Source organism: Chaetodon trifascialis, chromosome 1 (assembly GCF_039877785.1).
Source record: "Chaetodon trifascialis isolate fChaTrf1 chromosome 1, fChaTrf1.hap1, whole genome shotgun sequence".
Taxonomy (NCBI): domain Eukaryota; kingdom Metazoa; phylum Chordata; class Actinopteri; order Chaetodontiformes; family Chaetodontidae; genus Chaetodon; species Chaetodon trifascialis.
The window spans coordinates 819,319-846,081 of record NC_092056.1 but is presented as its reverse complement, the minus strand read 5'-3'; the positions used below and the strand labels follow the sequence as shown (position 1 = coordinate 846,081).

At 49.3% G+C, this 26,763-nt stretch overlaps 1 protein-coding gene across 1 annotated transcript; it reads left to right on the top strand.

The window, feature by feature from the left end:
• The first annotated feature begins 4,874 nt into the window (after nucleotides 1-4,874).
• Nucleotides 4,875-26,226, top strand: cngb1a (cyclic nucleotide gated channel subunit beta 1a). Its single transcript, XM_070968690.1, has 40 exons — nucleotides 4,875-4,971; nucleotides 7,433-7,559; nucleotides 7,727-7,766; nucleotides 7,841-7,889; nucleotides 7,983-8,085; nucleotides 8,183-8,205; nucleotides 8,516-8,530; nucleotides 9,235-9,358; nucleotides 9,697-9,721; nucleotides 9,801-9,873; nucleotides 10,119-10,228; nucleotides 10,316-10,373; nucleotides 10,514-10,543; nucleotides 11,022-11,082; nucleotides 11,177-11,204; nucleotides 12,247-12,317; nucleotides 12,866-12,939; nucleotides 13,130-13,267; nucleotides 13,423-13,464; nucleotides 13,909-14,013; nucleotides 14,516-14,530; nucleotides 14,660-14,816; nucleotides 14,946-14,988; nucleotides 16,941-17,097; nucleotides 17,454-17,534; nucleotides 17,620-17,771; nucleotides 18,175-18,420; nucleotides 19,501-19,709; nucleotides 19,793-19,843; nucleotides 20,023-20,109; nucleotides 20,535-20,599; nucleotides 21,026-21,148; nucleotides 21,249-21,390; nucleotides 21,541-21,700; nucleotides 22,166-22,263; nucleotides 22,898-22,981; nucleotides 23,078-23,196; nucleotides 23,727-23,873; nucleotides 24,600-24,786; nucleotides 25,172-26,226. Exons 2-40 carry the CDS (start codon nucleotides 7,434-7,436, stop codon nucleotides 25,361-25,363), a joined length of 3,810 nt encoding a protein of 1,269 aa, XP_070824791.1. The 5' UTR covers nucleotides 4,875-4,971; nucleotide 7,433; the 3' UTR covers nucleotides 25,364-26,226.
• The last annotated feature ends 537 nt before the right edge of the window (nucleotides 26,227-26,763 follow it).

The following is a 26,763-nucleotide window of genomic DNA, read 5'->3' as shown; positions in this document are numbered from 1 at the left end:
ACCGCTCGGCGTCGCTGTACCTGTCCATCAAGGTTGAACAGTCGTCCTAACTCTGTGTCCTACTTCACTGTTGTGATTAGCGTTAGCTGCTTTTAGCCGTTAGCCTCAAAGTGTTCGGTAACAAACACTCCATTCAGAAAATGCTGGTCTCTGATTGGCTGCAGGAGGTGAAAACATGTTTTGCTGTTGCTCAGTTTGTGCTTCACACTCGTGAAGATGAGCCTGCGTCTCTGCTGCCAAACATGGACGCAGCTCCGTGGTTGAGAGAGGACTTTGTCCCCTCGGTGGACAGAGAACTGAAGCAGGCAGCAGGTCCATAAAACCCCCACTCAGCCCCTCCGCCCGCCACACCCACCTTATCGCTGGCTGTGATAACTGAGCAGAGCTGCTCATGAAGACTCGTCCTCCAGCCTTGAAGTACAGTCGCAGTCAGACTGTCTGGAGGTGAGACGGTTAATCCTGAAGCAGCAGAAGAGAAACGATGATGAGCTTCAGAACAAACTGTGGGTCAAAACAGGAAGTCAGGCTGAGCTGCTGGAAAGAGTCGAGCTCACCTGGCAGAGTGTCAGAGACGAACAGGCGAGCAAAGAGCACTGCAGAGTACTTCATTACTTTACTACACACTGAGTACAGATGTATTAGTACTACGGAAATGAACCTTTGCGTCTCTGAGACAAGACAACCATCATCTGTCTTTATGTCCTTTATCACCGCCATGACAGCATTTATTAATACTCCTGACCACCAGAGGGCAGCAACAGCTGGAGCTGCACCTGTCAGACACCTGGTGTGGTCTGGGTCAGACTGGAGGGCTGATGCTGGAGCCACCCGCCTGCTCCCTGTCGCCGCCCTGCTGCTCGCTGAGAGGCGCCGCCAACAAGCCGAGGACGCAGCTCCTCCGCGGCTGAGACTCTGAGAGTAATCAGATTACAGGGCAGGACAGACCTCCGTCACTCAGCTGATCACTGGGAGTATTTCTCTTGTGCCTCTCAGCTGCTGGGCGGTGCGTTCAGGTGACCGTGAACCTCCGGCTGTTCTCTGATCAGCTGCATTCTTTCCTCGGTTACATAACGAGACTCTGAAAGAGGAAACTGCCGACAGGAGCTCCTCACGGGAAGCAGAGAGCGCTATTGTTTTCTTTGCTCTCTGAGTTTTATTTGTTCTGCTGGCAGCACAAAGTGGAAGCATTGAAACAGCAGGAAAACAAGCGCCAGCTCGAACATTTGGACTGTTTTTACACTGTTTTTTACACAGTTTTTACAGTGTTTTTACAGTTTTTACACTGTTTTTTTACAGTGTTTTTTACAGTATTTCTGCAGTCTGTACAAATGGACAGTCACACTGTCTTTAGCCTGGACGCTGCTTTATTTTCACCTCTTTGTGTCTCTGTGTCAAACCTGCTGGCTGTCACCACTAAACTCCCCATGTGGGATCAATAAAGTCTTATCTTATCTTATCTTATCTTATCTTACACAGAGGATCTTTGGTGTTTGTCCAGTTGCTCTGCGTCAAACTGTCTGATCCCATAAACACACACACAAATGAGCTCACGTGATCATTGTACGCACACGCACACACACACACACACACACGCACACACAAACACACACACACACACACGCGCACACACACACACACACACACGCACACACAAACACACACACACACACACACACACGCACACACGCACACACACACACACGCACACACACACACACACACACACACACCCAGCATGTGTTACCATGGAAACACAGTCAACAGCTGCACATCATCAGAGACACGTGAAGAAAAAAATCTGAAGTTTGAGTGAAAAGACGTTTTGGGTTGATGTTTAATTCCCTTTGAAACAGGAAGTGGAGGCGACATGTGACACAGGGAGGCGGCTCAGATTGGACGAGAGCATGAGGTCAACAGAGACATCCAGGAGGACACCTGCGGACGATCTCAGGTGTCCAGGTGAGTCAGAGAGAGCTTCAAATCCAGTGTCCTGCTGAGCCGTCGATGCTGCTTCAGCTGTGAGTCTGTCTCCGTCCACCTGTCTCCGTCCACCCGTCTCCATCTGCGTCTTCAGTTTGATGGATTCAGGATCAGCTCCACCTGCCGTTTGTCTTCACCTGTGAATCACAGCGGGAGGAGCAGGTGGAGGCGGGCCTTCACTCAGGTTTTAATAATTTAACTGGTCAATCAATCAGTAATCAATAGAAACCAATAAAATAACAGAACAACCTTTTCCTCCAGTCCCAGATCGAGTTCAGGTCTGCTTTCTGTTGGTGTGGTTACCATGGAGACAGAGCCATGATCTGAGTCATGTCAGTGTGTGTGTGTGTGTGAGTGTGAGTGTGTGTGTGTGTGTGTGTGTGAGAGTGTGTGTTCAGAAACGTGTTTGTTGTAAAGAGTTTCTGTGGAAACGAGGAGAAAGTTTCTGAAACGACTCCATCTGCTGTTCATCAGTCAACACGTCGCTGAATGCATCATCCTTCTGTCCTTGCTTCCTTCCTTCCTTCCTTCCTTCCTTCCTTCCTTCCTTCCTTTTGTGTTTCTTCCTCCACCACCGACCAAGAAAACACACCGCCTGTAACAACGAGTGAGACAAACAACAACTGATGCAAACCATGTGACTGCACACACACACACACACACACACACACACACGCTGCAGTGGACAGTTTGTCCACAGGGGGGCAGTGTGAACTAACCTGAGTCCCTGACATGAGCGTTCTTCAGTCCAAACAAACAAACAGAATCAAACTTTTGTCAATTCAAGAATTTAAATCCTCAGTTTGAAGAAAACTTGACGGAGCAAAGAAGGAAGAGGATGAAAATACATTTACTCAAGTACTGTACTCGAGTATTTCACAACTAAATTTGAAGTACTCAGTGTACCAGTCAGCTGTTTCCACACAAAACACAGAGTTTAGAGTTTAGAAGATCTGATCAGTAAACAAGCAAACATCTGAAGCATCAGTCTGTTAATCAATAAACGATCATCATCAGAAGAGGACGACCGTCTCAGAGGACACTTTACTGAAGGCAGGACGTTCATGTCCCACAGTGTTTTCACAGGTGGTACTAGTACTTCTACTGCAGTATCTGAATACTTCCTCCGGCGCTGTGAGTACGAAGGAGGAGGAACTTCATCAGCACGAACACTGAAAATGGTCTAAAATGTTTGGTGAGTGTGGCTGAAGATGCGTCGGTTTGAGGACAAAACGCAGCTCCTCACTCTGACTCAGGTGTCCTCGGTCTGTGGCGTGACCTCAGTTCACCGACACAAACGCACCTGAGGCGTTCTCGGCTCCGTCATGTGGCTCAGGTAACCCGAGCGCCTCAGCTCCAATCCTCTGTTTTGCTGACGCTGGACTTAACCCGGTTAGCAGCTAATCCTCCTCAGGGCCACATTAACAGCTTTAACCCGGAGCCGCCGCAGCCGAGACGCCAACACACCGACGAGGCCGAGGAGACCTTCAGACGACTGCGGCCGCGAGGAAAGATGGCCGATGGAAAGAGGACAGAAATTCCCGCGAGCGTCGAAGCAAACGCTGAACCAGCAGCTGAGAGAGAAAAGGATGAAGTCAGAGTGTGAACACAAACAAACAAAGATTCATGAAGAGAAGGTGACGAACACCAAATCAAACATTTCAGATGTTTGAGTCTGAACACGAAACGTTCATCTTCACCGCAGACAGTTTAAAGTTTAACCACCAGAGGCCACCACATCCTCCACGCTGACCTCTGAAGCCCAGTTTCCATTAAAGACGTGCTGCCACCTAAAGGTTAAAGGTGAACTCCACTGATCGTCCACCTCGCTGTGTCCCCAGGTGTCCCCAGGTGTCTCAGAGCCTTCAGTGGACGGAACAGTGCGACATCTGATAAACGTCCTCGAGTGATGTCACTCGAGTCAGCGTCAGCGGGAGGCTGAGGTTTGAAAGAGAAACGAATCTGTCGGTGCGAGTCTGCTCGTCCGGCTGTTGGCAGGGAAGATGCATTGTGGGTAATGTAGATTCTGCTGCATCGATTTGATCCTTCTGTTTCCGTCCAGCCGTGAGTCCGACTGTGTGATCCAGTGAAGTACATTTACTCAAGTCCTGTACTGAAGTACAAATTCAAGGTACTTTACTGGAGTCTTTGACTTCTCCTCAAAGCTGAGCTCCGTCAGTCTCTGGTTGCACCGTCAGGGTGAAGCTCGGCTCTGCGCTCGCTCCAAAGCAAACAGCTGCTGATCCCTCAGCAGGAGCTCTGCAGCTTTCACCCCTTCATTTCAGCCGTTCATCCCCTTCCTTCACGCGCAGCTATCATCCCGTCATTCTCACTGATGTTGAAATATGAACTTCATTAACTTTAACTCCGCTTTTGAAGGAAACTCAGATTTTAATTCAAAGCAGTTAAAAACAGGAGCGGCTCAAACAAAACCTTCATTCTTCTTCTTCAAATAAAATAAATTTATTTAAATTAAATAAATAAATTCTCTTCTTTAATCTTTATTTCATTTCAGATTTTTTTTTCACTCTTTTTAATGATTTCCGTGCACATATCTGCGTGTGTGTATATTTATGGTTGTGTTTAGTGGGAAACTGCTCATAAAGCATCCCACAGCTGTTGTGGGCTAAGATAAGCTAACCTAAGCTAAGCTAAGCTAAGCTAAGCTAAACATGTGTGTACTGAGGCTGATGTTCATTTTGTAAACATCATTGTGTTTCTGTCTCCTGGCGTCTCTCTGGTCTGTCAAACCCCGTCTGTGGTTTTGTTCCTGGACTGGAGGAGCTGCTGTTGGTTTGGAGTCTAATCTGAGCCTCCGTCCCCCCGCCCGTCCCCGTCCCCGTCCCCGTCCCCCTCTGCCCGTCCTCAGTAATCCTGTTAGCAGAGCTCCTCTGCTCTAATCCTGCCGCGGTGTTCACATCTCTGCAGGTCTTCACAGCTTCCTCACCGCAGCTTCGTGGGATGCTGCTGGACCCTGACTGAAGCACTCAGGTAGGACAGAGACCACCGGCACGCAGACCACACCCACCTACACCTGTGCACCGCATGCCAACACACACCTGCACAGACGCTGCTCGTTTCTCTTCGTTTGCTTTGTTGAAATCTGCTGCTCAAGGTTTATTTTCTGTGTTTAGAAACAAAAGAAATCCTGAGATCTGTCGTGTTTTTTAGTTAAATTGTGGTTTGATGAACGTGAGCGTGCTCAGGATCAATGAGACGCCTGAGCGGCTGCTGATTGGACCTTCAGACCCGCTCACCTGGCTCGGCGGTCCTGGACCTGGTGTGGGTCTTTGGGGGGGCTCAGTCACACTCTGAATATTCTAGGTGTTTGGTGGCGGTGCAGGTGATCTGCAGCATTCGCGTGACTTCATTAGTTTAACTGTTAAAAAGGAGTTTTTCCGTCCCTGAGTGGAGCCTGTCAGGCTCCAGGGTGCTCGTGGTCCAGATCACGAAGCCCTCTGAAGCCGACGCGTGAGGGATTTGTGATTTTTGGCTGAAGTGAACTGTCTGTGGTTCGATGTGTTGATGCTGCTCCAGAGGTGACCAGCGAGCCACTAGCTGGTCGCTCTGAGCTCACGCCACGAATAACCGGCAGCCAGATGTGGAACAGAGGCCGGCTCACATCTGGTCCTCTGGAACCAGAACTTAGCCCAGTGTGCCGACACTCAGACCAGACTGAGCCGCTTTAATGTCTGCTGCTGATGTACTGAAAGGACCGGCAACGGGCTGGTTAGCCAGCAGCTAACAGGCTAACTGATTCAGAGCTAACCTTCCAGCTAACTGACTGACTGTCAGTAACCTCGTTGTTAGCGAGCTAATTTGACTGACTGGCTTATTATTAACTACCAGCATGTTTACCTGTCTGACTGTTTACCTGTCTGACTGTTTACCTGTCAGACTGTTTACCTGTCTGACTGTTTACCTATCAGACTGTTTATCTATCAGACTGTTTACCTAGCTGACTGTTTACCTGTCTGTCTGTTTACCTGTCTGACTGTTTACCTGTCAGACTGTTTACCTGTCTGACTGTTTACCTGTCTGTCTGTTTACCTGTCTGACTGTTTACCTATCTGACTGTTTACCTGTCAGACTGTTTACCTGTCTGACTGTTTACCTGTCTGTCTACCTGTCAGACTGTTTACCTGTCTGACTGTTTACCTGACTGTTTACCTGTCTGTATGTTTACCTGACTGTTTACCTGTCAGACTGTTTACCTATCTGACTGTTTACCTGTCTGACTGTTTACCTGTCTGTCTGTTTACCTGACTGTTTACCTGTCTGTCTGTTTACCTGACTGTTTACCTGTCAGACTGTTTACCTGTCTGACTGTTTACCTGTCTGTCTGTTTACCTGTCTGACTGTTTACCTGTCTGTCTGTTTACCTGTCTGACTGTTTACCTGTCTGTCTGTTTACCTGTCTGTCTGTTTACCTGTCTGACTGTTTACCTGTCTGTCTGTTTACCTGTCTGTCTGTTTACCTGTCAGACTGTTTACCTATCAGACTGTTTACCTGTCTGACTGTTTACCTGTCTGTCTGTTTACCTGTCTGACTGTTTACCTATCTGACTGTTTACCTGTCTGTCTGTTTACCTGTCTGACTGTTTACCTATCTGACTGTTTACCTGTCTGTCTGTGGAACATAGTCAGTGACTGGCTGACTTGCTAATTGGCGAATTACCTGATTAACTGAATTATCATCAACGACCAAACTGGTGACTCCACTGACTGGCTGAACTGGAAAAGTCTGTGACTGGTCAGCTTGCTCACAGGCTAACAGCTAACAGGCTAATCACTAAGCAGGCTGGTGAGAGAAAAAGTGACAGTGAAGAGCGAACTGGAAAGTGTGAGTGATGAACTGGACACCAGTTCAGAGGGACGTGTGTGTGCTGCCGGCCCCGGCGGTGGATTAGGGTCATGATCCATCAGCTCTAATTGAAGCTGACGCTCAGCCTGACGTGATCTAAACGCCGTTCAGCGCTCAGATGGAGACGCAGCAGAGATAGTTTTGTTTTTGTTTTTGTTTGTTTGGTCCAGATTTCATTTGGATTATTAAAGTTCAGAAACTCAACTGGAGCTTTTTCACACGTTCGTGTTGTTCCAGCTGCTCCTTTCAAAGACGAACGTTCGATCTCACTGACGAGAAACAGACTGACGGTTTCATTTCCCTCTGTGGATTTGACCTGTCTGGGTCTGGGTCTAGGTCTAGGTCTGGTTCTGGTTCTAGGTCTGGGTCTGTGTCTGGGTCTGGGTCTGGTTCTAGGTCTGGTTCTGGTTCTAGGTCTGGGTCTGGGTCTGTGTCTGGGTCTAGGTCTGGGTTTGGGTCTGTGTCTGTGTCTGGGTCTGGTTCTAGGTCTGGTTCTGGTTCTAGGTCTGTGTCTGTGTCTGTGTCTGGGTCTGGGTCTGGGTCTGGTTCTGGTTCTGGGTCTTCCTCTCTTTGTGTGTTGGTCATCAGGATGTTGAGTTGGGTCGTCAAAGTCGTTCCCCAGCCGCCCGAGCCTCCACCCAAAAAGGTTGATGAGCAGAAGGAGGAGAAACCAGCGGCAGCTCCGCCCCCGACTGCCGCCCCGCCCCCTGTTCAGGTAAGCCACGCCCCTTAGTGTACGCATTTTGTTGTTGTTTGTTTAATGACACATTTCAGATCTGGGTGATTTGTAGCGCTTGGCGTTGCCGCAGGTGAAGGTTTTGATTGACAGCATCTTCACTGCCTGATGTTGTTGTTGTTGTTGTTGTTGTTTTGTCTTTTCAGGAGAAGAAAGTGACTTTTGAGGACGAGTGTAAACCTGAAGGTAAGACTTCCACACGGTCGACACGATGCGTTCAGGGCGGCTCGTCACACTCATCGTTATGGTTTCATTAACAGCTCCAAAAGATGACAAACCCGCGCAGGAGGCGCCGCCGTCCATCAGCAGGTGAGTCGTGCTTCACAGAGGCGCTTTGAGACTGTCAAAGTTTATTTCAGCTCATCTTAAATTTCTTTTCGATGGTTTCCAAACCATTTGCAGCCCGGTGCCCGGCGCTCAGCCGGCCGTGTTGACGTGGATCAGCATCGCTCTGCCTCAGCCCGCAGTCTCACCGAAGCTGAGCCGAGCCAACTCCACCTCCAAGGTGACACTCAGACACTGACCTGGGATCAGGTGAGACGGCTCAGGTGGTCTGTGTGCACTGACGTGTCTTTCCTTTCCTTCATCACACCTGTTCACAGGAGGAGAGCGCGACAACAGCCAGGTAAACACAGTGTGTGTCTGTGTGTGTGCGTATGTGTGCGTGTGTGTGTGTGTGTGTGTGTGTGTGTGTGTGTGTGTGTGTGTGTGTGTGTGTGTGTGTGTGTGCGTGTGCGTGTGTATTGAGAGCAGTGCAGTCACACTCAGTGTGTGTAGACGCTCACACTCAGTGAAGCTGATTCTGGATTCTGAGTCCTGATTCGCTGACAGACACGATGACATCATGGATGAAAGTGTTGCGTTCGGTGTGAATCCATGAACGATGACGGAGTGAAATGAGACTGACCTCCGTCTGTCTTCTCTCTTGTGGACAGTAAACCTGAAGACGAGTGAGTAACACGACAGGAAATGACCTCACGCCAAATACTGCCCTGCCCTAAAACCAGTTAACATGCAGAATGCCAGATAATGAGCCGCTTTTTAAACCTCTCAGCAGGCACGTTGCCAAATAGTGAGCCTCTTTATAAAGCTGCCAGTAGGCAGGGTGCCATATAGTGAGCTGCTTTAAATCCCCATCAGCGTTAAGTTTGCCAGATAGTGAGCTTCTTTATAAACAGTGGATGAAGGGAAAGTTTTGCTTGCTTCACATTCACCTTCATTCTGGAGCTCAGGTGACCCTTCGCTAAGCCCCGCCCCCCATAGTTACTGTTGCTAGACCTGTCAATCTTCCCCTCCTCAGCTGCCGTCGACACTCAGGCATCTCTGAAACTCTGTCGGCTAAAATGACTCTCACTAGCATGTTTTCTAAGTGTAGCCAGCTAACAAATGCTAATGCTAATGCTCAAACTCGCTGAGTCAGCAGAGACGTCCATCTCCAGCTGATGTCTCTGTGGGACACACTTTGTGAAAGCGTGTTTAATATGTTCTTGATGGCTGCGTCCACGATGTGATCCTAACAGACTGAAGCTAAAGCACAACATCGTCGTCCTCAGCTGCTGATCCAGAGTCAGCTGGATCTTGGTCTCGGGTCATCCAGGCTTCAGACGTGCTGCTCTGTCTCTGTCTCCTCTCATGTCCCTGTGTCTCCCCACAGAAAAGGGATGATAGCTTGGATCGCTCAGGGTTTGGAGAAGGTCGTTCCTCAGCCGGAGTTGAAGGGCAAAGACTCGCCACCGGCCGAGGCGCCCGCTGAGCCGCCTGCTGTGCCGCCCCCTGTGGTATGTCAGGATGTCCCTCAGGATGGACGTCCCTCAGGATGGACGTCCTGAGGGACGTCCTGCAGTCAAGTACACGCTGAGATTTCTCAGAGTTGTCAGACAGTGAGCCTGACTGATGACAGGAAGACTCACATGTTGTAAATACACTTGTTCACAACAATTTATTTCCACAAACACTGGAGCCTACATTTCCCATGATGCACCTTACCTGGTGTGGTCAAGCTCCGATAAGCCTGTTTTCTCAAACAGAAGACATTAAAAACTGAGCAGCACTAACCATTAGTCTCCCATGATCCCTTCTGCTGGTCATGTGACCTCATATGTCTGTGTCTCCTCAGGTGTGTCCAGCAGCACCTGCTCCAGGTGAGCGTGTGAGATTACCTGCAGACCAACATTCCACAGACTCTGATTGGACATTAAATAAGCTGCTGCTTTCTTCCAGCTGCAGAGCCTCAGGCGAAGGTGGAGGTGACGCCCGACCAAGAGGACAAGAAAGACCAACCTGTCCCCCCCAGGTGTGTATGCATGTGTGTGTGCGTGTGTGTGCGTGTGTGTGCGCGCGCGTGTCTGTGTGTGTGTGTCACCTCACACTTCACCAAGTTAAAAAAAACTTTTGGTAACATTTTATAATATGGCCTCTAATAAAGTACCAAAATACTTAACGTGTGTGTGTGTGTGTGTGTGTGTGTGTGTGTGTGTGTGTGTGTGTGTGTGTGTGTGTGTGTGTGTGTGTGTGTGTGTGTGTGTGTGTGTGTGACAGGATAATGGACTGGATTAAACATGGGTTGGAGAAGGTGGTCCCTCAGCCGGAGCCTCACGTCCGCTCAAAGACAGAAGCCAGTGAGACGACCGAGGCTCCTCCAGCTAAAGGTCCTGCAGCTCAGCGTCAAACGTCGTCCAACCGTCTCATGAGACAGACACGTTCGTCTCACAAATGTCTCCTCCTTCTTTCAGCAGCAGAAGCTCCAGCGCCAGAACCTCCTCCAGCCCCCAAACCGGCCGCCGACACCGAGAGGTAAGATGATCGATTGATCGGCAGATTGATCCAGAATGAAAAGAGTCATTCGACAGCTGCAGGTAGCACAGGTGTCAGACTCAGGTGTCGTGCTGGAGGAAGCGACCGTCGTTCACTTTGCTTTTCTTTGGTCCTCGCAGGTCGTCCAAGGAGGCAGAGCAGCAGGCCAAGTACGTGGAGACATGTCTCCAGTGTCACAGTCCCATCAGTGTCTTTGTCCTTCAGCTGGAGGTTAAACAACAAATAAACAACATCAGCTTCCAGGAAACAAAACTTAAATCTGAAGGATGGATGAGCTTTGATGTTGTGCATCACGACGTCAGATAGCTATGCTAATTATTTATTTCTATTTTTAGATATTTATTTATTATTTCTATGTATTTTACTCACAACTACAAACAGTATAACCCAGACATGCCTGGCGTTTGACGCTGGCTAGCTGCTAGCTCATGCTATGCTAGTTAATGTCATGCTAGCTACAAACAGCTAGCAGTATCAGACATTGTGCTGGAGCTACGAGCAGCGAGCATCACGTGTGATGTTTTCTGCTGAGATGTGAGAGCGTCAGAGGACGTCAGCTGAGGACAAAGTGTCTTAGGAAAGACGAGGTGTGCGGTGTGGTCTAACTCCTGGGTGTGGTGTTGACAGTGTGGTGGACTGGATCATCAGCGGGATCGGCCGCATGCTGCCTCAGCCTGTGCAGAAGCAGGTGAGTCGACTGACTTGACTTCCTCAATCGTACGTATGAACCACAGTGAGGAGCGTCCCTGAATGTGTCCCTGAAACATGTGTCCTTCACGCAGGACGCGGGCAGTGACGAGGTGCAGAGCAGTAAGTACAACCTTCAGGCTAACGTGAGCGTTAGCATCAGTGAGTATTTTAGGGACGAATCCCGCTTTGGTGTCCTCCAGGTGGGTCAGTACTGTGACATCACCGCTAGGTGTGGCCACAGGTATCAGCCTAAGTGCTTGATTGATTGGTTGATTGGTTCCTCTAGCCGTGCACTGATTGGCAGGGGCGGGTGTCAGTGCGGAGGCGGACTCTAACCGAGCTGCTCTTCTCCTTCTGTTTCAGGGGGGAAAGGAGGCGAGAGCCCCTTGAAATAAAAGGAGAAGGAGGAGCGGGACAGAGTCGCTCACACTGACACTGCCAGCAGCAGAGACTCTTTAAGAGACTGACGGACAGACGGGAGTTTGTCCTCAGAGACACCTCCGTCCTGTAGGGGTTCAGAGCTGCTGAGCTTCACTTTCTGATGCACTTTTCACCCACATGACAAAAACAACACAAATGAAACGATATCTTATGTCTTCATTGGACTGTCCCCTTCAATCATCCCTGCTGCAGTGCTGTGACTGCTGGTCCCAGATCAGCGTTCACAGTCGTCCCTCTGCTGTTGGTCTCTGGAAGCTCACGCTGGCTCTTAGCTGCACATCTGGACTCTGGACCAACAGTCCTCCAGCTTCGCTCTTTTAAAGCTTTTTGCTGCATGCTCGTGAAAATAAAGACATTCAGATGAACAAATGAGACCTTTGCTGAGTGTTTTTGTTGTGTCCATTGTAAATCTGAAGGTGCAGAGAAGAGGGATCAATCAATCAATCAATCAATCAATCAATCAATCAGCTGATCAGTGAGTCTAATGAATAATCATGAGATGTCCAAACCTCTTTCTGTCTGTGTGCAGTTTGAACGTCAGCAGTGTTCAGACTGAATTTAAAAATCTGATTTTTATCCCTTAATATGTGAGAGGCCGTCAACACACACGCACACACACACACACACGCACACACACACACACGCACACACACACACGCACACACACACTCCTGTGAAGAGGTCATTCTCAGCGTGGCTCTTCCTGCTTTGCGCCGTTCAGTCAGCATCGTGCAGAAGATGACGGACCTGGTCCTGGAGGACGTGGAGCAGGAGAAGGAGGTGAAGGAGGAGGTGAGTGTGACTCCGCCCATCTTCAGGTAACATTCAGAATGTTACCTGAAGATGTTGGTTCAAAACCAAGAATTGTTGGTTTCTTTGTAGATAAAAGAGCTTGGTCTGTACCAGCTCTATATGGAAAGTGTCCTGAGACAACTTCTGTTGTGATTTGGCGCTATACAAATAAAATTGAATTGAATTGAATTGAAACAGACGGCGAAGCAGGCGAGCGATAGATGAACGGACTGAACGGAGAGACGTTTTTATTGTGCTCGTGAGAATCATCGTCTTAACTGATTATTACACACAAACAGTTCTGATGTGCCGATCGTCTGTAATCAATATGATTATTGATGGTCAGATTAGGAGCCATGACATCACACCTTCATTACAGCGTGCTAACATGCTAACAGTACCCGTTAGTACTATGATACTTGAGAAAGTACTGTGATAGTACACGACGATGTCATGAAGTAATACCTCTTCTACACTAAGATGAGAGGACATCGTGTCTTTTTGACGTGGGTAAGACTGAGACGTCTCTGTGGTTGGTCCAAACACAGGATGCAGAGACGCAGATGGACCAACTGAAGACGAAGGAGGCTGGAGACGCACTTCTAGCCCACATGGAGGAAAGGTCAGCTGAGTCTTCCTCTTTACTCTGATTGGTCCTTTTGTCCCACGAGTGCACTGAGAATAGACATGTCTCCTCGCTGTCCTATCTGTCCCACGCTGCGGTCCACAGTCAGTTAGAGAGTCACACAGTTTGCAGCCTTTCTGTCTCTCCATTGACTTTCTGAGACTCTGAGCTCGTCCGTCTCGTCCAGACTGCAGCAGGAGCGTCTGGAGGCGGCGCGTGTCGCCGAGGAGATGGCGAGGAGGGCGGCGGAGGAGGCGGTGCGCCAGCTGGAGGTGGAGCATTCAGCCAAGATCGTCATCGAGACGCTGCCGGAGTCCAATGAGCAGTGAGAGACAAACCACACCCTCAGATCTCTGCACCAATAGACTGTCGGCTTTTCAGGAACTGACAGGAAAGACGTGTCCCACCTGATCATGTCCTGAGTGAAGTGTCTCGTCCTCCATGTCCTCCACTAACCGTCCTGCTGTGTCTTCTCCACAGACTGCCCAACATCCAGGAGGAGGAGAACGAGGACGACCCAGAGTAAGTCCGTCCTCATGACAGCTGTCCCTGTCCCACGAGCTGCTGCCATGTTGAGTTTGTTGCTCCTCGCTAACGCTGCTGCAGCTTCTGTGTCCACTGAAGACATCGCGGACGAATCAGGTCCTTCGAGTGTCTCTTTAAGGAGACCCTCAGAGATCTGGTCTTCATGGTGTTCATGTCCACCATGCTTTGTAAAACGTCCTGCAGCGTTTAGAGTTTCAGTCTGGACCTGGTTCAGACGTCCTGTCCTCGTCTTCACACCTGAGGAATGTCACTGTCCCTGCTCTTTGTGCTTCGGGCGTCTTCTGCTGCAGACGCAGAGCCTTCGTGTCCTCTGACTGTACAAAGACTCCTCTTTAGTAACCGGCAGCTTTCTCACACCTCCAGCTGAACTGTCTGACGGGGGCTCTCCGTCTTGTTTGTCCCTTGCTGCACGCCGTTCAGGCTGCAGCTCCTGCAGGAGGACAGTGAAGACAGTGCAGACAATAAGAGCGCAGAGGACAAGAAAGTCACAGAGGGAAATAACAGAGCTCCTGTGGAGGAAGATCAGTAAGCTCAGCCCTAGTTTGATGAAGACTCGCTCCCACTCTTCATCTATACTGATAAACTTATGACCCCCAGTAAATCTGTCCGCTGTCGTTATGTCTTCTGCTGTCTTGTGGACTCGAAGCTGTCTTTATATTTTGGTCGCTCACCTCCTGCAGCTTGTGCGCGTCGTTAGATCCACGAAGCTTTTCACTTCCTGTGGCTTGTCCTGTCCTGTCCAGGCAAGGTCTTAGCACAGTGTCCTCTCGCTGCCCCCCCGAAACACGGCAGCCATGAATGGACCGGCCGAGCCGCTAATGGACAGTCCAAAGCATTGTCCTTATCTGCCTCTGAATGACGAGGTCTTCTGTTGTAGCAAAGCTTAGCTTCCTTAGCTTTAGCTTAGCGAGCACCCAGGCTGGAACTGCTCCTTCATGTCCACTTTGCGTCTCCTGCCTCTCACCTTTGTGTCTCCTCGTGGACAAACTTGACTTTATTTTGTGATTTTTTTTCTTCTATGAATCAGGCAAAACCTCACGAGGTATGTTCAGTATGTCACGCCACAACGCACATGTCCTCAGGGACCCACTCCAGAGGGGGGGTCAGTTTTAGCTCTTCAGGAGGTTTTCCCGCTCTTCTGTCACTCATGGCGTTTGCTCGTCTTCGTCAGGTGTCTGGTGGACATCTGTCCAGCTGAAGACGAGGCCACTCCTTCATCGACTGATGTGGAACCGGCATCGGAGAAGAGAGACCTGGAGAGTCCCGTCTCCCAGTCCATCACCCAACCATCAGAGCCTCCAGACGCCACGACCGCCGCCGCCGATCAGGTGACACCGTCTACTTCCTGCAGACGTGTCCTCAGACCGCGGACTGAGAATCAAGTTTAATGTTAAATAAAACATTTTAATTCTGGAGCTGATGTCAAGGTTTTTCTTTCTTCTTCTTCTTCTTCTCAGGCCAGCTCAGCAGCAGCAGCAGAAGAAGAAGGTGGGCGTGGAGGTGAGAGCTGAACGTTTCTCCTCTGCAGCTCTTGGTTTTGAAGGAGCATCAGAAACTGTGTGTAGATACAAAGAGTGTGAATGAAAACGCTTTCCGCCTCACAAACCTGGAAAAAAACGCTCCAGAGAACATGTAGTCAGAAAGAGAAGAAGTCTGATCTGAAGTCTGATCCCAGAACAGTCACAGCACGATCAGTGAGTCCGTGAAGACGACGCTCAGAGTGAAACAACGTCCGTCAAATGGAAACGTCTCACAGGGGTCAAAGGTCAGAACATGAGTAGTGTGCTCAATGGACTCTGCGGTCGGCCGCCGGCGACGGTGGACCCGTCGGTCTCTGTGGACTCTGTGTGAGACAGACTCAGGCTGCTTCTGCTGTCATTTGGTGCTGTGTGAATAAAAGTGAACTGAATTGAACTGTACAGCCTCATTCCTCTGTGGGGCGGGGTTATTGATCTGTTGATTGACAGAGAGGTGAACCAGTCGTGTGCAGGCGTCAAACAGCTGATGGAGGGAACTCTTTCAATCCGTTCATCATGTTTCTCTCATGCTTCCAGCTCAGGGTTGACGTTCCCTCCGTGTCTTCAGATGGTGTCTCTCATTCACTCGTCTCACACTCCTTGTCTTTGACTCTGTCTCTCCGTCCAGTTCCCGACCTTCGCTCTCCGATAAAGAGCTTCCTGCTTCGATTCCCGCTCGCTGCCCTGTGTCTGGAGAGCTGCACGAAGCTGATGCACGACCATAACCTCAGCCCCCCCAAGCTGTCCCTGCCGACTCTGCCTCCAGAGCTCGCCCGGCTGACCCAGGAGCTGTGGCAGCTGGCGCGACGGTGCTGCGCGAGCGCCGTCCGCCGCTTCAGACGCCTTAACTCCAACTCCCATCATCCTCAGCAGCCTTGACCCCGTCCTCCACAGCAGCCCGTAGACAAACCTCATAGACAGTTTCTGTAGGTCCAAACCTTTAAAGTGCCAAACAGCCCTCTCAAACCCTCCTCATCATCACTCCCATCATGCTCCACTGCTCTGCACCGCTTCACCACAGCTGCCAGCTAACCGCACTTCAGGTGATCTTACTTCAGGTGATCTTACTTCAGGTGATCTTACAGGAAGTGGATGTTTGTGCTGAGCTCGGCTCTTTGGTTTTGACTCAGGAACAGAGGCAGACGAACAAACGCTAAAACCTACTTTAAAACCTGCTTTTGACGTCTGAACTGGTTAAAAACACATGAAACACAGCAGCGTCAGAGCGCTTTCACACCTGAGAGTGAAAGTAACAGGAAGCTCGTTTAGGAGACTTCAAGCTCACTGAGTTCTCAGAGCTTTCAGCCATTCCTCATGGTCTTCCTCAGTGAGAGGAAGAGGATCAGGTGACAGTTTGTGATGGAAGTTACTGCCACAAATATCCCAAAGCACACACTGAGCTCTTAGCCTCTATTAGCCTGTTAGCCTCTATTAGCCTGTTAGCCTCTGTTAGCCTCTATTAGCCTGTTAGCCTCTGTTAGCCTCTTTTAGCCTCTATTAGCCTGTTAGCCTCTTTTAGCTTCTATTAGCCTGTTAGCCTCTATTAGCCTGTTAGCCTCTGTTAGCCTCTTTTAGCTTCTATTAGCCTGTTAGCCTCTTTAAGCCTCTATTAGCCTGTTAGCCTCTTTTAGCCTCTATTAGCCTGTTAGCCTCTTTTGGCTTCTATTAGCCTGTTAGCCTCTATTAGCCTCTTTTAGCCTCTATTAGCCTGTTAGCCTCTTTTAGCCTCTATTAGCCTGTTAGCCTGTGTTAGCTACGAGCTCCTTCTGCTCCGTCACTTTGTTTTTTTTATGTGTACGTAGTACAGTACAGTACTGTACTGTACTGTACTGTGGTACTTTTACATGATAAGATACTGTATTTTAGCGTCTTCAAGGCATCTCTCTCAGCTGTGAGACAATGTCACCCAGCAGCTGTCCTCTGGTCTGTCCTCAGGGAGCCGTGCTGGAGGTTTGGGTGGAGCTCCGGGGCTGAAGGTGGAGGATGTGGATCAGGGCCAGGGACGAGGCCTGAACCTCCCCCAGATTCTCACAACCCCAGATCCAGAGTCCAGGACTCTGACCGTCCACGACGTCCCGCTGTCAAAGCTCAGGTGACGGACGATCATTCGATCAATCGATGATCTGCAGATTGATCCAGAACGAACACGATCAGTTTCAGTGAAATGATTCAAAATGAGCTCCACCTGCACCAACTGCAGGAGACACAATAATCCGAAGAGACCAGAGACAAGAGGACAGCAGTCACAGGGGACACTTTACTGCACACAGTACTTTTACTTTAAATACTTGAAGTACATTTTCCTCATTGTATTCAGATACTTTTACTGAAGGAACACTTTCACTTGTATTTTCACAGTGTAGTATTAGTACTGTACTGGAGTACAGGATCTGAGTACTGTCTCCACCATTGGTCCATGCTGATGTCCTCTTGCTGTGTCTCTCTCAGTCCTTCAGATGATCTCTCTGCAGATGAGGACGAGCTGAAGACGTTGTCCATTCAAGGAGACCTGCTGACGGCTGATGATGAGTGAGACACACACACAAACACACTTTGTCCTCCACCTCTGTCTCCTCCCTCCTCCATGTTTTCTGTCCCGCTGCTTGTCCTGCAGGACAATGCGTCCTCTGTCTGCAGCCAGCGTGGGCAGTGTGGTGATCCAGGACCGCCTGAGCCAGCTCGTCTCGTCCTTTAAAGGTCGGACTGATCTGCGACGGGAGCGGCTGGTGGACCCGGACGAGTCCGAGGAAGAAAGTCCCTCAGCCTGTACGTACCCACAGACACGCCTGTCTTCGTCTTCTGTCCTCCTGTTGTTGTGTTTTTGTCTTCATTTCATGACGTTTCATCAGTGAATTAATGGAAGAAGAAGAGAAAACTTTGGTATTTTAGTCATTAAAACAGTAATGAGAAATAATGGAAATAACATCGGAGTGAATGAAATTTACAGAAGAACTCATTTATATTCGTGAGAATCATGAACGAATGAATGAACGAATGAATGAATGAATGAATGAACGAACGAACGAACGAACGAACGAACGAATGAACGAACGAATGAACAAACGAACGAACGAACGAACGAACGAATGAACGAACTCTGAGCCTGTAAACAGACATGAAGCTTCTGTAAAATCCAACATGATCGATCGATTCTGTCTGATGTCTGCAGCCCCGAGCAAAGCTCCCCCTCCTCCTCCTCCTCCTCCTCCTCCACCAGGAGAAGAGAAGAAGGATGATGCTCCGGCAGCAGCTGAGGAAGAGGAGGAGGAGAAGGAGATCGAGCTCCCCTTTAAACTTTTGGGACAACCAGTAAAAATTCCCAGACTGCCCAAACTGCCCAAACTTCCCAAACTGCCTGACTGGCTGCGAGTCATCGTGGAGTACCGCTTCCCCTCCAGCATCGACCCCTTCACCGGTGAGCAGACCCCACCTTCATTTACCCCACCTTCATTTACCCCACCTTCATTTACCTCCACCTCCATCAGTCAGACCTCAGATTAACGTCTAATTTCAAATGGTGCTGACTTTGCTATGAATTCTGGGTAAATTGATACTGTTGTCGTGCGGTGATGAGATAAGTTGTGAGATATTAAACCTGATCATTCAGACGCAGCGATGTCAGAATTAATACATTTAGTAATTATTACATAATTAGAGGAGAAGTTTTCTTTGCTGAATGCATGACGTTCATACGTTTGTTGTGTTGAGCTGCAGTGTGCAGCGTTTAGTGACATCTAGTGGTGAGACTGCAGGTTGCACACAGCTGAACACTCCTCACCTGCAGCCATCAGGTACCAGAAAGACCTGAAAGTCTCAGTGCAGAGTCGGTTTGGTTTGTCCGCTCTGGGCTCCTGTAGAGACATGGTGGGCGTGGTTCATCTGTAGATACAAAGATTCATTCAAAGGACACAAAAACACAAAGATTCGTATTTTCAGGTGATCAAACACTGATGACAACATGACAATGAACATTATAAACACATTCTGCCCACAGGTCCTCCTCACTGAAGAAACAGCAGCAATACTGCAGTGTACACAGAAGTGTTACAAGTAAAAGTACTGAATGTGAAGTATTAGTATCAAAATATACTCAAAGTACTAAAAGTAAAAGTACTCATTATGCAGAGTGGCCCATTTCAGAGTCACGTGTTCATATCGTTGAATTCTAATACTGATGCATTCATGTGTTCATCACTTTCATGGTGCAGCTGATATTGATACTGATATTGCTGATGCATCGGCCGGGGTCGAACCAATACACAGCCGCCCCGATAATCAATACTGGATTCTGTATTATTACATCATAAATTATTAGTTATTAGATTTTGTATTTGTGATTAAAGCAGTTAATCAGATAAATGTCGGGAGTGAAAAGTGAAATTTGAAGTGGAAAGTAAAAAAAAAAGTAAAGTACATGTACGTTAAAGGAGTACTGAAGTGGAGTACTTGAGTAAATGTACTCAGAGCTGGTCTGATATGGACTTGGTCTCCACAGATCTGATCTACGTCATCTGGCTGTTCTTCGTCGTGGCGGCGTGGAACTGGAACGTGTGGCTGATCCCCGTCCGCTGGGCGTTTCCCTACCAAACCCCCGAAAACATCCACCTGTGGCTGCTGGCCGACTACACCTGCGACCTCATCTACATCACCGACATCCTCGTCTTCCAGCCCAGACTGCAGTTCGTCCGCGGCGGAGACATCGTGGTCAGTGTCTCCGTCCGACGTGAAGATCTGTCTGTTTGAGTTCAGCACAAACGCTTCGTTAACTCAGCGTCTGTTTGTTTCAGTGCGACAAAAAGGACATGAGAGAAAACTACATGACGACCGAGAGGTTCAAGGTGAGCGCGTCCAATCACTGTCTGCCACGTCACTGTCGTCATGGTGACACCTCACTGATATTACTGTGTGGATGTTAATGCAGTGTGGTGTCAGAGATGAAGTCCAGCCACATGGAAACAAACTGACAAAGAGCAACTTCAGATGAACACATGAAGCTTCAGCGTCTGTTGTGTTTCAGATGGACGTCATCAGTCTGTTTCCCATGGAGGTCTTCTATTATTTCACTGGAGTCAACTCTCTGCTGAGGTTCCCTCGTCTGCTCAAGGTCAGCAGGCTTTCCTCTCTCTCAAACACAGTGATCAGGTGTGATCAGGTGTGATCGAGTGTGATCGAGTGGTGATCAGGTGTGATCGAGTGGTGATCAGGTGTGATCAGGTGTGATCGAGTGGTGATCAGGTGTGATCAGGTGTGATCAGGTGTGATCGAGTGGTGATCAGGTGTGATCAGGTGTGATCGAGTGGTGATCAGGTGTGATCGGGTGTGATCGGGTGTGATCTGCAGATGAATCTCTCTCTGTCGTAGTGTCTGTTGTAGTGTCTCCTGAGTCCTCGTCCTTTGCAGCTGGAGCCTTCACGGTTCTCTGAGTCGTTCCTTCAGGGTTCATGTTGGACGTGTCTGTTCTGTCTGTCTGTCTGTTCGTACGGCAGCACTGACGGTACAGACAGACTGACTCTGGTCTTTTCCTCTCAGTACATGGTTTTCTTTGAGTTCAACGACCGAATGGAGGCTGTGATGAAGAAGGCATACATCTACAGGTGAGGAAGGCTTCATCTTCATCATAGTCTGGACAAAAACAAACACCAGCAGGGGACACTGTGAGAGCCGGTCTGTCCTCTGAAGACGTGCTCTGAAAGACGACCTTGAACTGATGCTGCTCAGAGATACTGAGGCTTTTTTAACGCATCGTCTTTAAGTATCTTCACTGTTTGTATTAAGTTGATATTCAGCCTCATCTGAGTTTGTTTTCTTCGCCACAACATCTGCATCTGCGTTACTCATCAGAACTTTTACATTAAACACATTAAATAATAAAAAACTGATCAATGATAACAAACATTAAAGCCACAGTGACCCAGAACGCATCCCTGAGGAACGCCACGCCTTGTTATTACACTGCACTGGTTTCAGGAAGTGTTTTTGTTTTTGTTGTTGACACTGATGTCGTTGTTGTTGTGTGTCAGGGTGATCCGGACCTCCACCTACCTGCTGTACTCTCTGCACATCAATGCCTGTCTCTTCTACTGGGGCTCCGACTATGAAGGACTGGGATCCACCAAGTGGGTCTACAACGGAAAAGGAAACGCGTAAGGATCCGCCGTCACTGTCTGAACTCAGAAATCTGCTTCTGGTCCACGACACACAACTTTAAATGGACAGGTGAGACATTTGTTTTTTGTCCCTCAGTTACATCCGCTGTTACTACTTCGCTGTGAAGACGCTGATCACCATCGGAGGACTGCCGGACCCCACCACCGTCTTCGAGATCTGCTTCCAGCTCATCAACTACTTCGTTGGCGTCTTTGCTTTCTCCATCATGATTGGTCAGGTCAGTTCACCAAAGGCTGTCCTGACAGCTGAAACCAGAGTGTTTAGCAGTAACACAAATCATGAAAAGTGAATGAAATGAGGTCAAAGTCCAGAAGACCACAGTTCTGGACTGTGTCTTTGAGCTACGGCTAACCGAGTCCGTCCTCAGATGAGAGACGTGGTCGGAGCGGCGACAGCCGGAGAGAACTACTACCGCGCCAGCATGGACAGTACTGTCAAATACATGAACTCCTACAACATCCCCCAGGAGGTCCAGAACCGCATCAAGACCTGGTACGACTACACCTGGAAGAGCCAGGGCATGCTGGGTAAGCAGCAGCTGAGCGTTTAGCTGAGAACAGACATCGTCAAAGCTGAAAGAAATCGTACCTTTAAGAATCTCTGACAGAAGAAAATGAATTCTTTAAGATGAGACAGAACGCTCGTCGCTGAAGTTGGAGACAGAAAGTTGATGAAAACTTTGTATAAAAACCTTTAACACAAATATGTAATACTGTAGTAAGTAAAAGTACAGCATGAGTACCACCAGCGAAGATGTACTTAGTCCTCATGAAAAAACCTCTACTTAGTTTATTCTTCATTAATGATGCGTTCACACTCGTTTACAGACGGTCTTTGAATGTCACAGCAGCTCCAGGTTCACGTTTTGTTATAAAGTATTCAGTAAAAACATTCAGTTCAGATACGCGGTTAAAGTATCCTGTCCGTGAGGACAGCAGTCGTGACGTGCTCGAGGACATGCAGTGATCAGGTCATGTGACGTGTCTCTGCAGACGAACAGGAGCTGCTCGTGCAGCTTCCGAAGAAGATGAGGCTGGACATCGCCGTGGACGTCAACTACGCCATCGTCAGTAAAGTGGCTCTGTTTCAGGTGAGGACGACTGAAGACAACTAAAGACAACTGAAGACAACTGAAGACAACTAAAGACGACTGAGGACGACTGAAGACAACTGAAGACAACTAAAGACAACTAAAGACGACTGAGGACGACTGAAGACCCTTTTTTCTCTGAAAGACGGAAGAAAACAAGAATAAAATCCCCCTCTGTCTCTGTGTCTCTGATCCCTCTCTGTCTCTGTGTCTCTGGTCCCTCTCTGTCTCTGTGTCTCTGGTCCCTCTCTCTGTCTCTCTCTCTCTCTCTGTGTCTCTGGTCTATCTCTCTGTCTCTCTCTCTCTGTGTCTCTGTCTCTCTGGTCTCTGTCTCTGTGTCTCTGGTCCCTCTCTGTCTCTGTGTCTCTGGTCCCCCTCTGTCTCTGTGTCTCTGGTCCCCCTCTGTCTCTGTGTCTCTGGTCCCTCTCTCTGTCTCTCTCTCTCTCTCTGTGTCTCTGGTCTATGTCTCTGTCTCTCTCTCTCTGTGTCTCTGATCCCCCTCTGTCTCTGTGTCTCTGGTCCCCCTCTGTCTCTGTGTCTCTGGTCCCCCTCTGTCTCTGTGTCTCTGGTCTTTGTCTCTGTCTCTCTCTCTCTGTGTCTCTGTCTCTCTGGTCTCTGTCTCTGTGTCTCTCAGGGCTGTGACAGACAGATGGTGTTCGACATGCTGACGAGGCTCAAATCTGTCGTCTACCTGCCGGGAGACTTCGTCTGTAAAAAGGTGAACACACACCTGTGAGAGCGCTTAAAGCTGCTGAGAGCAGCAGCAGTGTGTGCTGACCTGCTGTGTGTGTGTGCGTGTGTGTGCGTACTGCAGGGGGAGATCGGCAGGGAGATGTACATCATTAAGCAGGGGGAGGTCCAGGTGGTGGGCGGTCCTGACCTGCAGACGGTGTTCGTCACCATCAGAGCCGGCTCTGTGTTCGGAGAGATCAGGTCGAGCTGCTTCCTGTTAATCTCTTTAAAGGGCGTCTGTGCTGCAGCTGCTCATCAGTAGTGCTCATCACCTGTGTGTGTGTGTGTGTGTGTGTGTGTGTGTGTGTGTGTGTGTGTGTGTGTGTGTGTGTGTGTGTGTGTGTGTGTGTGTCTCACCTGTGTGTGTGTGTGTCTCACCTGTGTGTGTGTGTGTCTCACCTGTGTGTGTCTCACCTGTGTGTGTTTGTCTCACCTGTGTGTGTGTGTGTGTGTGTGTGTGTGTCGGCAGCATGAACAAAAGCTGTCTGGATATGTGGAATTATTATTATTACACACTCGAGTGAAGTACAAGTACCTCAGTACTTCATACTTGTACTAATACTCCTCACTGGGCAAACCTGATGTTAGCATTTAAACAAGCTAAGAAGCTAATATGTTAGCCTTTGCACACTTATCCTGAACATGCTAACAGTGAGCATGCTAATGCTTTGTTGCAGCTAGCTGTGTACTGAGGGTTGACATGTTGCTCTCTCTGTGCTGTGATTGGTCAGTTTGCTGGCAGGTGGCGGCGGGAACCGACGTACAGCCAACGTGAAGGCGCACGGATTCGCCAACCTCTTCATCCTGGACAAGAAGGACCTGGCAGAGATCCTGGTCCACTACCCAGAGTCCCAGAAACTCCTCCGCAAGAAGGCCAAGTAAGACCGAGCCCCGCCCCCGCAGCGCTGCCTGGCTCATGGGTCAGAGGGCAGCAGCTGAGACAGCAGCACGGCGTGTGTGTGCGTGCGTGTGCGTGTGCGTGGCAGTGTTAGACCGATACTGGGTTTGTGGGGCCGATACTGACAGTTTCTTTCACAGTTCAACAAAAACTTTATTTAAAACAACACGAGCATCTGCATCGTGTTCTGATAAAACATTTTTCATGTCGGCACACGTATGCTGATGATGATGATGATGATGATGATGGATGAAGATGCGTCTGTCCTCCTCTGGCTGTCAGTCGTGTCCTCGGTCACCTCGTCTCATCATGGCTGCTGTGTGAACAGAAACAGTAGAAATGACCTGAAGTCGGTCAAAGAGCTCTGAATCACAGAGGAAGTATGACTTCAAGCCACAAACTAAGATAAGATAAGATAAGATAAATGAGTCAAACGGGCTGCCGCTCCCACCTGTCGCTCTTCCTCCGTGTCCCTCGTGGTCGTCTTCCTCCCCTGATCCGCCCCGTCTGTCCTGAAGGATTAGCCTGGGCTCTAATCCGCTCGCTCAGGTCGTCGCGCTCGCAGACGCTCGGAGAATCGGGTCAGATCAGATCAGCCAGCGATCCTCCCGCCGGCCGCCATGCTCTCAGTCACATCGTGGTGCTGCAGCAGAGCGGGCGGATGTGCTGGAGGCTCCCGTAACTGGTCGTCTCTGTGTGGGTGCAGGACCATGCTGACCAAGGACAAAAAGCCGGACGAGAAGGACGCGGGCAAAGAGGCGATACAGGTCATCCCGGCCCGACCCGACACCCCCACCATGTTCAAGGCGGCGCTGAAGGTGACGGAGCAGGCGGGAATCGAGGGGACCTTCGTCAAACTGAGAGAAAGCTACAAACCGTCTGACGGCACAGAGGTGAGACAGCAGCTCAGAGGACCACGAAACCATATGTGGGAAATAAAGATACTGTGTTCTGTACTAGTGCTAAGTAGAAGTATAAGTAACGAATATCAGCACAGTAAAATCTGTCGAGGATGCTTCCATTAGCAGACGTGGGATCAGTGCGCTGTGTTAGCTTAGCAGCAGCTAACTGTGTGGATATGACAGTGTTAATGTAGAGGGGGTGGGGGGGCCGAACGCTGAGCCCTGTGGAACGCCAGCGTCCACGTTAGAGGACAGACTTAACACGCTTTGATGAACATGAAGAAGAGTTCAGCTTAGAGTCTCAAACATCCTGATTCGCTGTTTAAAGAGCTCCTCCTGTCCTGTTTCCCTCCCTCCATCTTTTTGTCCCTCCCAGTTTCCCGTCCCGCCTCCGTCTCCGATACACCGCCGCTCTCCCGTCCCTCTCGCTCCGGTTCAGGACGACGACGACGCCGTGTCAGAGACCGCCGACAGCTCGGTCGTCATCCGGATGACATCACGACAGGAAGGAGAGGAGGTGCTGACGGTGGAGGTGATGCCCGGGGAGGGAGAGGAGAAGAAGAAGTGAGCGGACGGGAAACCGCCGTCCTCACGTTCTGCTTCCCAGAATGCCTCATAGCAACCTCCAGAGAGGAGCTGTGGGTTTCAGGTGGAGAAGGAGAGACAGGCGACAAACCCCGGTGCATTCTGGTCTCTGTTTCTTCTTCTGTGGTGCATTTTCTCCTTGTTGTGCAGCTCAGCTTCCTGTTTTCAGACACATTTTGAATCTCTGCATTAAAAACTGACGTCAGACGTTTAAAACACCTGAAAATATTTTCTCTGTAGCTGCTTCTCGTTTGCTTTTAGATTATCTGCAGGTCACATGGTCACAGTCACATGGTCACAGTCACACGGTCACGTCCAGCGCTGCAGCTTGTCTTTTATTTTGAAGGAAACCGAACCAGCACAGGTGACACATGGTTCATCCTTTCAGACCAGGAGACCAGGACCTGAACCTTGTCATCAGTGGACGTGAACACATGAGATGACAGCAGCTCTCATGTCGTCATCGCTTCGCTGACGGGTGTCAGGAGTTTATTGTTGACGTCTTGTTTTCATGTGATTTTTCTGACGTAGTCGTTTTGTTTCTGTCGTCGTCTCACGGCCCAGAAGCTTCAGTCAGACTTCAGCCTGTGAGTCATTTCTGCTGCCAGCGCTGCTTTTTCATCATTTACATGTGATTTTATGAACGTTTGCTTTGTTCATTCATCATTTCATGAAGCAGGTTATGATGAGAACGATGTGTAGAAATGTAATTTTAGGTGCCATGAAAACGTAGTTTGTACGGCCGAGCGGTCGACGTGCTGCAGACTGACGGTGATCTCCGAGGCTTCGGTCCCTCTGGAGGACACTTAGCTGAAGACGTTTGCTCAATAAAGTCTGCAGAAGAGCTGAGTCTGCGTTTGCATTGACTTCCTCTAAAGTTCACAGGTGCGATATTTCCAGAACTGAAGGAACCGACGAGGAGATGCAGGTGAGGAGGAATCAGGGGAAGGTGAATCATTCAAAGAGTGTGAGAGAGTCGTTCGATGGTTCCTCTCAGTCATCAGTCACCAACAGGTTCAACAGGTGTGTGACGGACGAGAGGCGGCACTGTTGGATGATGGGAAGTTTCCTCCCACAACAGATCATGATCTGCAGGTCTGAGGAGGTGAAAACACCCTCCTCCTGGTCTGAGCTTCCTCTCATCCTCCCTCTGCCTTTGTCATTGAGGGTGCAGTACCGCCTTTGACCACGCACACTGACTCACATTGACCTGCTGAGTAAACGCAGAGGGGCGCTGTTTCATTCTTTTAAGGGAACTCAATGAAAATTTGAGAAATAGAATAAAAACAGTGTCTGCTGACAGAAATGAGATCAGCCACAGATCCTGTTCATGAGACTCAGTTTCCCAGAGTCCTTAGCTTCTGTTCAGTCTGAGCCAAAGGT